Source organism: Barbus barbus, assembly GCF_936440315.1.
Source record: "Barbus barbus genome assembly, chromosome: 40".
NCBI lineage: Eukaryota > Metazoa > Chordata > Actinopteri > Cypriniformes > Cyprinidae > Barbus > Barbus barbus.
The window spans coordinates 13,135,808-13,149,318 of NC_136718.1; the positions used below are offsets into that span (position 1 = coordinate 13,135,808).

The 13,511-nt window shown below is 37.8% G+C and overlaps 1 protein-coding gene across 1 annotated transcript in view; it reads right to left on the reverse strand.

Annotated features, from left to right (window-relative positions):
- LOC306859836 (intermembrane lipid transfer protein VPS13D-like) overlaps window positions 1-13,511 on the reverse strand; it is a 43,031-nt gene that overhangs the window by 16,308 nt on the left and 13,212 nt on the right. The window contains exons 26-50 of the mRNA XM_079401168.1: window positions 12,255-12,405; window positions 11,868-12,081; window positions 11,589-11,760; window positions 10,950-11,065; window positions 10,647-10,859; window positions 10,294-10,565; window positions 9,290-9,423; window positions 9,022-9,177; window positions 8,740-8,941; window positions 8,528-8,602; window positions 8,231-8,428; window positions 8,054-8,143; window positions 6,653-6,793; window positions 6,404-6,529; window positions 4,614-4,719; window positions 4,375-4,527; window positions 3,375-3,510; window positions 3,093-3,140; window positions 2,869-3,019; window positions 2,575-2,791; window positions 2,248-2,495; window positions 1,947-2,138; window positions 1,703-1,829; window positions 1,344-1,486; window positions 54-184 (exon numbers count right to left, since the gene is read on the reverse strand). Coding sequence (XP_079257294.1) covers window positions 54-184; window positions 1,344-1,486; window positions 1,703-1,829; window positions 1,947-2,138; window positions 2,248-2,495; window positions 2,575-2,791; window positions 2,869-3,019; window positions 3,093-3,140; window positions 3,375-3,510; window positions 4,375-4,527; window positions 4,614-4,719; window positions 6,404-6,529; window positions 6,653-6,793; window positions 8,054-8,143; window positions 8,231-8,428; window positions 8,528-8,602; window positions 8,740-8,941; window positions 9,022-9,177; window positions 9,290-9,423; window positions 10,294-10,565; window positions 10,647-10,859; window positions 10,950-11,065; window positions 11,589-11,760; window positions 11,868-12,081; window positions 12,255-12,405 — 3,912 coding nt within the window. The remainder of the gene's footprint in view (window positions 1-53; window positions 185-1,343; window positions 1,487-1,702; window positions 1,830-1,946; window positions 2,139-2,247; window positions 2,496-2,574; window positions 2,792-2,868; window positions 3,020-3,092; window positions 3,141-3,374; window positions 3,511-4,374; window positions 4,528-4,613; window positions 4,720-6,403; window positions 6,530-6,652; window positions 6,794-8,053; window positions 8,144-8,230; window positions 8,429-8,527; window positions 8,603-8,739; window positions 8,942-9,021; window positions 9,178-9,289; window positions 9,424-10,293; window positions 10,566-10,646; window positions 10,860-10,949; window positions 11,066-11,588; window positions 11,761-11,867; window positions 12,082-12,254; window positions 12,406-13,511) is intronic.

Here is a 13,511-nt window from a genome sequence, read left to right on the forward strand (position 1 = left end):
GAATATCTAAAACATAGCACAATGACAAACACAATGAAATCATGCATTCCCACCTTTCCTCTGACAAATTCCCGCTGAGAGAAGGCTAACTTGTGAGATGACCGATTGTCAAGCAGGTATCGTGGAGCAAAGGTCACAATGTGTGTGTCACGATAACGTCCTTTCCCTTTTTTCACATTTATTCCTATAATGAGACATTACATTATATTATAACATCAACTTATCACAGTGGTGTCCACTCCTGCCTCTGGGCAGCCATTACCCTGCAGTGTTTGATATAAAACACACATGTACCAACTAATCAGTGTCTTCAGGATTACTAGAAACTTCCAGCAAGGTGTGTTGCGGCAAGTTGGAGCTAAACGAGGACGGAATCACGGAATCCAGTCATAAAAAGTGAAATTACTGTATAACGTGGAATGTCATGGAATTTGGCAACTTATGGATGAATAGAGGCCAGGATACTAAAATCAAAACACGATATGGACTAGTGTCTGTAAATATTAAGCCGCAAAAATACTATTTAAATAGGAATCTTGCATGTTCTAAGTGTCTCCGTGTGAATGAATGTGAATTTAATTTACTACACACATACTGAAGTGCGCATGACACATTTTCAGCCTCCACCGCCTTAATATAGGAGTACATAAACACATAAACATAATCTCTAGAACTGCTCTGAGTCACTTCATGAGAATTTTCTTTTGAGAAAAATGTCAAATCCTGTACAAACTGCAACCGTCACAGCAACCGTCAAAATAAAAGTTTGGTTTAACTTTGACAGAAATATATTACTGAATGTAATAACAGTACTACTACTACTAATAATAAAATTATTATTAAAACATTATTTTCGAGGAATATTTACCAGAAAAATTATTTACCAGAAAAATGTAAACACATAAAACATAGTATTTCTGAAAAACAAAAAATATTTTTTTTATATTTATTTTTTTAAATCAAATCAATTATTTAGAGATGCTTTTGATTATTAATATGTAATGAAACCATTAAAATGGAATCAAGAAAAATAATAGAAAACAGTATTTGGTTAAAACTGAATTTGAGAAAAAATAAAATGCATTTCATAGGGCCTTAAAATTGTCATTTTTGTTAAACTTTTAATAAATTGCTGTTAAATTGTGTAAGTTTCATGATTTCAATTAATTAGACATGCTTTTAGATTGATACAATTTAATTTAACCATTAAAACAGAGTCTAGAAAAAATAAAACAGAAAAAAAAGAATTTGGGAAAAAATAAAATGGAATTTGAGAACAAATTAAATGGATTTCATAGGGCCCTAAAGATGATTGTTAAAACAGGATAGGCATTCCTTATTACCTATATTGTAGATGAGTCCGGGCCTGTTACCATGCTGGATGACTTTAACTGCTCTCACTCCACTCCCCCCATCCAGAGAGAAACCTTGGCACCATCCTGGAACACCATCTGGGTGGATCCCTTTACCGATCCGCATGGTGCACCTGTTCAAAAAGAACAAGACTTTAGAGAGCTTTAAGGAATAAAGGGTAATTATGTAGTTAAATTACATTTCTGCTATGTTGAGTAATGAATAAATGACTCTGGTGGTAGAATTTATGCAGGCTAATTAAATAAGATATACAAAAGCATTTGATGGGTGGGGATGGTGGGAACACACAATGAGAATTCTTTGGATTTTCCCCTTCTCTTGCACTCACATATTGGGTTGCTCTTTGTCAGTGTAGCAAAAGAGCAATGGGCTCAAACTCCTGGCTAACTCATGCTCCTCAAACTGCCCAGCGGCATCAGTTTTCCCATTGTCTTGGCGGAAGATCAGAGGCAGCCCTGCAGACACAATAATCAATGGAAATATTACAGATGTGGTGCAGTACAGTTGTGTTCGGTTAAGGTTTTGAATTCATATAATCAACCTATAGTCAATGCACAGATCTGAAAGCATACCAGTCTTGTTGACAAGCCAATAAGGAGCAGAGATGAGGATTTTCAATGCTCCCTGGGCTCTGAGAACAATCCGTATGGTGAGACAGAGCAGCCGTTTGTTGACATCATATAACCGCATTCGCACCACATAGTTTTGTGTACCCGGAGGTATGAGCAACTCCTTACACATAGGAAAGTTTTCCAGGAGCACACCTGAAAACAAATAGCAAACTCATGAAGCTTTGTGTCAACAGAAATGTGGATTAATAAAGCAGCTTTTATGTTAAAAATATATGATAAATCATCATGTATTCCAATTCACCTAATTCTGTATTTTGTGACGTGTCTGCTGCATGCAGCACTGCCTCTTTGCCTGGTTGCATGGTTCCCTTGATTGAGGTCCCTTTGATGTAGTAGTTAAGGTCACAGGGAAGAAGGTTGGCCAGCACCAGGGGGGGCAGCAGATAGATGGTGTGACCTGGTTGGCGGTAGATCTGCTTTGTACCTCCTGCCACAGTTTTGGCAGGCTGCTGATCAGGGTAGTTCTCTTTTTTAATGACAACACAAAACCTAAAAAAGTACAAAAGTGTTTAGAACTCTAGGCTCATTCTTCTTTGATATTTTCTTTTTCCAGTCAGCCTATTGTTACCTAAAGTTGCGCTTGAGTAGTTCATCAAAGTCTGCTGACTGGCACTCTCTCTTACTGCTGCTGACCTCACCAGGCCGCTCCACAGAGGTCCAATGGATGGGCATTTTACAGAAGAACAACCCCAAGCCTTTAGGTCTTGCTTGAAGCCTCCAAGAGGTCAGATGGAGAGGGATGGCCAAGGCCTCTCCAGGCAGGATGGGAGGCAGGACAACAGGTTCTATAGACGGTACAATTAAATTTAGATTCATAGTTGATAAACACAGGGAAATCATAAACAATAAGGTGTGTGCTTACTGTCTGGAGCTGAAGGACTGTCTAGTCGCACTTCCATGGGAACCTCAAGGCGATTCTTCACTGTGAGTGCTGACTGCACTGTAATGACCTTACGTGCACTGCCCTCCATAGTGATAGAGAGAACCACTCGAACGGGCGGCAAAGATGAGAACTGAACAGAGATTATAGATTGTGTACATACTCTAGAATAATTTAGCATAATGTTATGAGATACAAACACTTACATATACATGAGGGTGTATGATGTTGGTTCTGCTAATTGGGCTGCCAACCTAGAAAAGACATTATCATTTTTATGAAGCATTTTCATTTTTCATGAACTAAGTTTTTGTATTTCAAAATGATGAAAAAAATTTTTGTTTCAAAGACCCATGAGAGAAGTCAAAGACTTCAAAATGCATGTAGAGAATCACTAATATAATGCATTTGTGAATTACTAATGAGTTTAGAGGTTTAAATGAATGTCGAAAAATTCATTCTCCACATAACGACCCATTAAAACTCACAGTGTTTGAGGGGTTGTTTTGATCAGGAGCAGCGTAGCGGAAGAATACTCCAACCTTGTCCACTGACACTGGCTTCACCTGCTCCCAGCCTACAACACGCACCAGCAGCTGGTGGAGCTTCAGCTCATGGGTGTGTCTGTGGTCAGAGCATATCAGCAGCAAAGAGGTGGAAAGTACAATCAAAGAAGTATTAAAGGACAAGCAGTACAGCAAAAAAAAACAAAAACAACACGTTTAACTTTTTTGTAAACAATTAAAAACATTTAAATATTTCTGGTCATACTGTAATATGATAATTCAACAGTCATTATATTGTTTATGTGAACTTGCTTTAAGGTTTGGCTCCATTCTGATAGCAGTGTTATTACTGTTAGCTTGAAGATCTAAAATTACTAAGTAAAATTTAACTAAAACTAAAATCATAAATTGAAATTATTATTTTTTTAAACCAAAAGCTTATAATTTTTTTTTTTTACAAAAAAAGCACATACATTACAAAACATTAATATTCATTAATATTAACAATATTAAATATTAAATAAACTACAGATGAATCAAAACAAGTTCAGCTCAACATTTTTTCCTGAATATCTTGCCTGCTAAATTACAGGTTAACAATCTAAAATGACAGTACACAAAGTGTGGGGCAACCTTGGATGACTGCCTTGCTCAAGGATAAAATGTTGGTGGAGCAGGACCGTGATTTCTGTAACTTCACAGCTTCTGCATCATTTCGCCTGGGATCAAGAAGTCATAGCCTCTCAGTTATGAACAATCCCAGAGTTGGAGAACCGCTGTAGTTACTATCCATTTCTATTATAACTGTGCCCCTGAGCATGGCACTAAAACCAGATTTTCTCCAGAAAGTTTGTCATGAAGCCGTAGTCTTTAAATCACTTTGTGTTAAAAAAAAAAAATGCCTGAAATTCTCATGACATGAGAAAGCAACGCTAGCACATTCAAAGCCAATTGTATTTATGAAAAAGACACCCTCTTCTACCTGTGTCTCAGTTTCTCCCGCGCCTCAAACTCAAACGGGATCTCCTCCCCTGGCAGCACCTCTCTCCACTGGCTGATGTTGTGCGTATCGTCGGTCCCAGGCCCATGCACATCAGAAATGGAATCAGCACTACTGCTGTGAGACAGCGCCACTCTGTGGACACAGCAGAACCGTCTTGTATGTTTACAACTCTTAAATGCAGCTGAATATTATAGGAATAATATATGTATTCTTTTGACCTGGTTGGTGTGGTAGTGAGAGTAGTAAACAACATAGTGCATCCCGTATGGTTACGTAAGGCATAGGGCACAAATGGTTGTCTCCTCTTGGACAGCTTCATATCCGCTGAAACAAGGCATGAATATAAAATAAGCCACAGGCTTTCATTAAGCTTGTGAACAATGCCAACTATCAGGTATTATGCACCAAATACTGACTTTGAAAATGTTTTGTTGGGAAATGAACATAAAATGTTCCTCCCTGAAGTACAGCCCAAATCATATTTATATTAATGGAGAGTCCATGGAAAAGAAAGACAATAAATGAAGTCAGTGACAATTTCACAACATATTCATTAACTCTGTAATAAGAAAGCATGGTTTAAAGAAAAGGATGGCACCAGAAACTACTATTTAACACATAACAGGTTTTATACATGTATGGTTGTAGGTTAAGGGACAGGGGTAAAATGAAGGGTTAGGGTTAGAACAAAAGTACAGAACTCCGAGAACGAGGCTATCCTAAGCTTTATGACACCAAACACGATCTTCTGACTTCTTTATAGTTGGCTGCGCATCTATGAACTGTACCTCGGGCATGAATCTGCTGCTCGAGACAAGTCAAGCTGGTAGAGCTTCTAGTTCTAAGGTAGGCAAGAGGAAGACCTGACAGCAGAGAGAAAGGGTTAGGGAAAAGAGAAGAGATAGATACATGCTAGGAGTCTGTGGGAAGAGGAGGGGAGACGCATACGGTCAAAGAGAAGGGTAGAATGAGACGCACACATCATGATAGTATTTACTGTGGTCTTATCATACAAACACTTTGAAAACAGCTCATTGTTAGTCACCAATTCAAAATGATATTAAGATTTATGTTTATATTCAAAAGAAATAAACCTGATTTAAACTGTTACTTATTTTAAAATACATTTATTTGATGAATTTACAGTTTCAAACCATTCAACATTAACTTGTCTAAAGCTGAAGTGTGTGATTGTTAAGTGTATTGATGTTAAAATACTATCCTACCATCCTAGCTTCTTTCTATCCTAGCTTAAAATCTAGAGACAACTATAAGTAAATATTTTACAGGTTGATTTCTCAGGTTTGTCTGACCACTGGCAGACACTAAGAGTATATGGGACCCCTGTTTGACAATCAGTATTTTTGTAATTACACTACCATTCAAAAGTTTGAGGTCAGTACTTTTTTGTTAATAGAAAATAACACTTTTATTTAGTGAGGATGCATTAAATTAATCAAAAGTGACAGTAAAGACATTTGTAACAAAAGAGTTGTATTAAAGAACACAGAAAAATGGTTTCCACAAAACTATTAAGCAGCACAATGGTTTTCTATATTGATAGTAACATTAAAAATGTTTCTTGAGCACCAAAACAGCATATTAGAATGATATCTGAATGGTTTCTCATGAAAATTCAGCTTTGACGTCACAAGAATAAATCAAACTGTAAAATATATTAAAATAGAAAACAGTAATTTTAAATCGTAATAATATTTCACAGTATTACTGTTTGTATTGTATTATTATTTAAATTAATGCAGCTGTGGTGAGTATGAGACATCTGTCAAAAAATAAATAAATCTTACTTACCCCAAACTTTTGAACAATAATGTACATATGGTGACACTTATGGTGCAAAAATTGCACACTTCAGCTTTTAAAATTATGTATAATGTATATTAAGCTCTAATGTAAGCAAATATGTAACACACAGTGTTGCAGTGCAGTTCTTTTTTTTTTTAAGAGCTGAAAGAAAGTGCCGGTTAAGCAAACGGCTGTTACTCACTCTGTCCAAAGCAGGGGGGATCCACTGATGAACCCATCCAAGACAGGGCGGCAGAGGACTGTGGCGACTGCTCGTCTTCCTTGCAGTAATCTGCTAACCACGAAGTCTTGGTGGTGCTGTACTGCTCTGTGTGTCAGAACGACAGGCCGCAGCAGAGTGTCAAAATTAACATACCACTCATAAATGTGGAAGCAAACAGTTAGGGAAAAGTATGGAGGCCTATGAGTGTGTTTGACCCAGACTATGTACCCAGTAAGACAGAGGTGATGTTGACATCCAGCCTCTGCTTGGCTCGAACTCCGATCTTCAGGCAAGGAGGATGGAGCCGGCCTGCCGCCTGTCGCTGCCAATCCAGGAAACATGGCCAAGGCTCGATGAATGGCTCCCAGCCTATAGACCGGCAGACACAAATGTGTGCGCTCATGAATGTACACAGAAATACACAGTGAACAGTTTACACTCAGTTCCCAATTAGCTCACAACTCAATACTTGAAAATTAACCATATGTCTTCCGTGGAAATGTGACATTAGCTAAAATGTCAAACAGAAAATGGTAAATGTGTCAAGTTTTCATTTTAGTTTTAGTAATTTTATGTGCTTTTCACATTTTTATTAGTATATATTGTTTTATATTCTATTTATAGCCTCTACTCTAACTTATTTACTTTACTTAGTTGCCAAGGTAGAATTTGTCATTTTTAGTTAAGGTTTACGTTTTCAACAAATTTTTCAATTGTATTTTATTTAAACCTTATTTGCCTGAAATTACCAAATTGTCATCTAACAATCAAAGTAACAATAATAAAAAAATGTAATTTAAGAACACTGTTAATTGTCCTCTTCAGCAAATCCCAAAATGAATATCCATTTTTCATACTGTACATAATAATGATATAATGCCTAAATTCACTCTCCAGCTTATATAACAATAGAATTGATTGATTTAGACAAAATAGTATTCAGTTTTAATATTATCTATTAGTTATCAGCTATAGGTAGGGTGACCATACGGGACTCGTCCTTGCCGGGATTTCTATATTGCCTAAAATATCCAGGTTTTGGCTTTTTGCACTGTGCAGGTTGATCGTTGTGTGACATTCATGAGATATGCTATAGACAGCAGAGCAGATAGCTCCTTATGCTTTCGAATCGCTCTCGTGCATACCTTGGTGTCTTTTTTTGATTGGTGTGCAGCGACGCTTCAAGTCAAACGAACGAACAAACACGTGGGAATAGTTGATCGTTCTCTGTAGATCTCATCTTCTCACGCGCAGCACCACGATTGGTCATTTATGTACAATACCTGCATGTTATTGGTCAAACTACTTTAGATGTTTTAGGCAATATTAAAATCCTGGCCAGGACGTGTCCCATATGAACGGCACATATGGCCACCCTAGCTATAGCATAAAAATAACTAATAGGCAGAATTTTTATAGCAGTGCATCCCTACTTTCCAGGTATAAATTTGCTTAAGCATCCCCTTTTAATGTCTCAGATTTTAATTTAAACTCCATACTTCAAAATGAGATAGTCCTATAAAATGACTCTAAACCAGTGAGTTAAATGTTATTTGAACTGCAAAAATGATTGGCTAACTTTTGAGAAGGTACTGAGATCAAGGGTAGAACACAATGCTGAGATCTTACCTGAGAGCTCTCTGTTGTAATAATCTCCAGACAGTGTGAAACTAGCCTTGCCTTCCTGCATAGACCCAATCCTCTGGAGAACATAAAGACCTGCAATAGAGGAGAAAAGATGCAAAAAAATTCCTGCCTACAGTATATTAGATATTATGGAGTATCACAGTATGCGCTTATCCTCACGTGAGAAGGTGAGCTCTGCCAGAGGGACGTCACAGTCCAGGCAGTCATCAATAAAGCAGATACACACGCTTTCGGCCCTCACTTCCACTCCAGATAGGGGAGGAGCCGAGTGCCTGCTGGAGTCTGAGTCGGTTCGGCTTCGGCCAGACATGCTCTCTGCGTTCTCCAACAGCCATGTGGCGGCTTGGTCCAACTGACCTGCAATTCAACACGCGCACACACACACAATGAATCACACAATTCAAAATTGTATTTTCTGCGATAGACAAGTATGCAATGGCAAGTGCAATGGTGTACCTTTACAGTGAATGAGTGCCCATCTGCAGTCTTCCCTTTTGAACCCAAGATCCTGTAACCTTTTAAGCTGACCCTCTAAAATGAAATATTTTAAGAAACTTTAGCAAAGCTTTTTAAATAAAGTGATAGTTCATCAAAAAATAAACAAATCTTTGCAGATCTCTTTGAGACATTCAAATAGAAACAATATATTTTTTAATCAGCTAACAAACCCAGTAAAGCCTCTGTCTTGAGCCTGAAGCTGTCCTTTGATTTGGATGGAGTGTCTGAGCTGGCAGTGGATGCTGAACTCTCAGCTTCTGTGGCAGTGTCCGAAGGGCCGCTGGATCCTGTGGTTGGAATGGACTTAGCTATTGCCAGGAAAAGCAGCACATCATTGTAGGAAAGACGGATGTCTAGAGCTGGAAACTGGATCTGTGGGGGAAAAAACGAAATCTTAACTTGTGCACCTATATTTCATCCCGACCTGTGGTTAAGTTTAACTCAATACTGACCTCCAAAAGAGGTGGAAAGTCCTCTATGTTAAAGGCATCAAGGAGTCCTGAACTGCTCTGGTACGTTGGGCTGCCACAGAGCTCCATTTGTACATTGACAGGATCAATGATAGACAAAGCCGTTTCCTGTTCACTCCCCAGTCGACAGGAGAATACCTAAGCAGGGGAAGAAGAAAACAAACAAAAAATTTAAAACAGACAATCAACTCAACTACAACACTGCTTTCATTTATGGATACTGTAAAATCATAGATGTCCAGGGCATTACCTCAATTCCTGCTAAGCTGCCAGAGAAAGGTCTGTCCAGAAGTCGAGGCTTGTACGTAAGCACAGTAGTGCCTTTCAGAATGATAGCATTGGTGTCCAAACATGAAGAATCTTCAATGACCACAAACTCTGTCCCTAAAGGAAAAAAAGACAACAGAAACAATGCAATTTCAGATATTTAAACTGCCATCACATGATTATTAGTTTTTATTATTGTAATAATATTTCCCAATATTACTAGTTTTACTGTATTTTTGATCAAATAAATGCAGCCTTGACGAGCAGCATAAGAGACTTCTTTCAAAAACATTTGACTGCAGTGTATATACAGTGTTTATATACAGTCAAACCAAAATTTGTTCAGACACCCTCAACATTTGTCGCATTATCACAGTTTATTCGCTATAGTTTAGAAAATGGTAATAAACTATGACAAGAACTCGGGAATAAAAATGTGTCAGAACAAATTCATCTTGATAATGTCAGATAACTTTGATAGAAAGGTATGTATTGATTGAATTAGATGAATAGCTGTCAGCTGATAAATTTAAGTACACAATTAGATAATACCAATTTAGGTCAACCAATTACCAAGGAATGCTTAATTTTGTTCAGTCTGTGGTATAAAAAGGTCGCATTAGCAATTAAAGAAAAAACACTTAAGCAAAACATGTTAAGGTCAAAGTGTCTGAATAATTTTTGATCCCGAATTTTTATCAATTTTACAGGCAGTCCACTGTATGAAGAATTTTTGGGTATAATGCGTCACAGGTTTACTTTATTTTGAAATCCTCACTTACATAAATGAACTATTATGTCCTGCACCCGCTAGTAAAAAAATATCAACAATTATATCTGGTGACTGAATTTTTGGTTTGACTGTAGCTTTTGAATTTTTGATCCAATCAAGAAAAGCACTGATGTAATTCAATGAATCACAATTGTAAGATTCGTGTGTCCAAAAATGTCAGGGCTTTACAATACAAAGTATTGTAAAGATGTTACCTGTCACATTGATTTTGACCTCCAGGCATTTATCTTGAGTAACTGGCACAGTGGATCGTTTAGTGACCACACCACTCTTGACTGTTTTGGGCATGACTGCTCCTGTGCCGCCTTGGTCGCTGCTGCCACTAGGCCAGCGCTGGTGGGTAGGCGCTGCTCCTTTTTCTGCAGACATGTACAGAAAGTCCCTCACCAGCTGTAGCCAATCAAAAATGAGGAAAACTCGCAGATTGTTTAAAACCACAGTGAAGCATGAGGAGTCCCGCGTAGATCTGTGAGAAAGAGAGAATATATAGTAGAACAAGCATTTACTCTTTAGATGCATTTAAATGCTTTCAGTGTCAGCCCCAGACCTGTAATGTAGCTCCAGCTGCAGTGAGGCTCGGTTAGCACCGGTCCTGGATGGCTGGAGAACACAATCAAACACATTGCGTTTCCCTTCTGTGGGTCCACTGCTCCCAGTGAATCGCGTGTCATGTGCCAGGAGTGAATGAGACACCAGATTCACAGACTTGGAGCTGTTAGAGAAACTCTCAAACAGAAGCTTCGATTTCATAAAGTCAAACCTTTTAGGAGTAAAAGAGTAAGCACATTAGTTATCCCTATGGTCTATAAAAACAGCGCAAAGAAATAAAACACTTTGAACAAAGAAGTACCTGGCCAAGGAGCAGTTATGGCCTGTGGATTTAGGGTTGTCCAGTAACTCCAGACTAACGTCCTTCATGTCCACCAGAAGAGACAGGGATGTGTACACATCACCACTTAACACGGTCTGCAAGATGACACTTGTATTATTACATTGGTAATGGCCTAGAAAGCCTGCAAATCTTTAAAAATAAATAAGCCTTAAACTTTTGCCTTTAGTACAGATAAGACTGTTTAAGAGGGGAGAGGAAGCGATGGGGGAAGAATAAATAAATTAGCTATTCAGTTGTCAGCAATATTTTCGACATCAAAGGCCATCTTTTATTTTTCTTGTTAATTACAGTTTCACTGTGTTGAAACCCATATTGATGGTGGTAATTTTGCATTTTTATTAACTGTTGTTCTGAAAGCTAAAAGTCCCTATAAACAAATGCCTGTTATAATTACAATGACGCATCCATTAATACATTGTCACAGGTCTGAAAAGCCTGTAAATTACTTTTTAATGAAAAAATTCTCCATAATTTATATTATATCAGTGGTCAGCGATATTTTTTAAATAAAGGGTCATTTCTTTTAAATGGTGGCAAGATGCCAAAAGTGTTCCCACTGCAAAAAGAGCATCAGCATAGCTGCTGTAATAAGCTTACATAGGTGCTGGGGTCTTGGAGATTGTAAGGTCTGAGGAACTCCTCCACAGGCTCTCCCAGGTTGTGCTCCAAGAGTCCGCGGATCAGCTGATACCTCTCCAGGTCTAGGGAGCAGTGGACAGAAGACAGGCTGCCATGGATGGACATATCCGGGACAGCATGACTTAGTTCCCTAAGACAAGGTGGAAATGAAACACGTTCAAAACAAAGACAAATAAAACCAAAACTGGTAGTAATGTTGGTAGAAAAGCTTAAGAGACATAAGGACAGCTGACTGACTTGTCAAGGTTGCGCTCTACTTTCAGCTTTAGATGGCAGCGCTCCTTTAGCAGCCTCTCTCCACTCCTGCGCACTGTGTAAGATGGGAAGATCAAGTCTGTTTCCAGATACTTTCCAACACTGTCCCATGGCTCACAGGGCAGCCGCTCTGCTGCAAATATGTCCATCTCCTGAAGGTCCAGAGCTATACAGTCCAGGAGACATACATGGTCTTCTGTAACAAAAAGGGCATGTCAGTTACCACAAAAGTTCAGGCAGATATAAACATACAGAAGGGTCCAAAGAAATAGTCCACTAGTAAAAATGCTTTTATTACAACACTTTGGGATCAGTTGCACCCTATTTGTATCGCCACAATAAAGTGCATCTCAGATTCTGGGTACTGACCTGGACTCAATGGCACATCTGCTTCCGGGATGCATTCGAGGCCGGGCTGGGGTCTGCCCAGGGTAAATCCAGAAGTTGTGCTGGAACTTGAAGACTTTTTATCACTAGTCTTCCCAGCATCCGAGGCAGACTGGGCATCTTTCACTCGATCCTTCAGGAATTATTATTATGTTAATAAACAGCCAAAGAGAGATTAATTTTAAAATTGCAACCAAAATATGAACTATTTATAAAAGCAGTATAGAAATATAAATGGAAAGAAGATTAAAACATTGAGATTTAAAAGATACTAACAAAAGTGTGAGCTTAGTTCAGTGTGCACTGCAGCCAAAAGACTGTCATGGAAAACAGTATTGGCATCAGTTCCACCATATTTCACTCATGTAGGATAATTACTTCAAATTCACAAATACTTTGCTAATCTTCAAAAACATGCATGGCTCACTTTTAACATAAAATAAAGGTATAGTTCACCCAGAAATGAAAATTCATTATTTACACAATAAAGGGATGTTTTAAATAATGTTTACATAGATCTTTGCCATACAAATGCAAATAAATAAATAAATAAAAATCAGCAAGTGAGTAAATAATGAAACAGCTGTCATTTTGGGTGACAATTACATTCAATTTCAATGAATTGGAAATTCAAATAGAATTTGCTCAATGTGAAACTCCTTGCATAAATCATGAAAAAAAAGAGAGAAGAGACACCATCATATTATCAAATAAAAAACACACATCAGATTAGCATTCCCTGATACCTTATAATGTGAGGGATCCTTGTATGAATTAGCATGCAAAATCAAATTCTTCAAACACAAATAATAAGATGAATGTTAATGTTCATAAAATGTTGTTGTTAATTTGGGTTTCATATTCACACAAACTGTAGACAAACCACACAGGGATTCAATTTAAGGTGAATTCATAGTAATATAATTTTTCGGTAACTTTATTTTAGGGTCTCTTAACTAGTTGCTTATTAGCATGCATATTACTAGAGTATTAGCCATTTATTAGTACTAATTAAGCACATATTAATGCCTTATTCTACATCCCTAATCCTACCCAATACCTAAACTTAACAACTACCTTACTATTAATAAGCAGCAAATTAGGGATTTATTGAGGGAAAAGTCGTAGTTAATAGTGAATAAGTGTTCCCTCTTCTAAAGAGTTACCAATTTTTCTATACTAAAAAACTGTGACGTTTACCATGCAGAGTAAAGAATGGGACTACATCCATGAAGCACT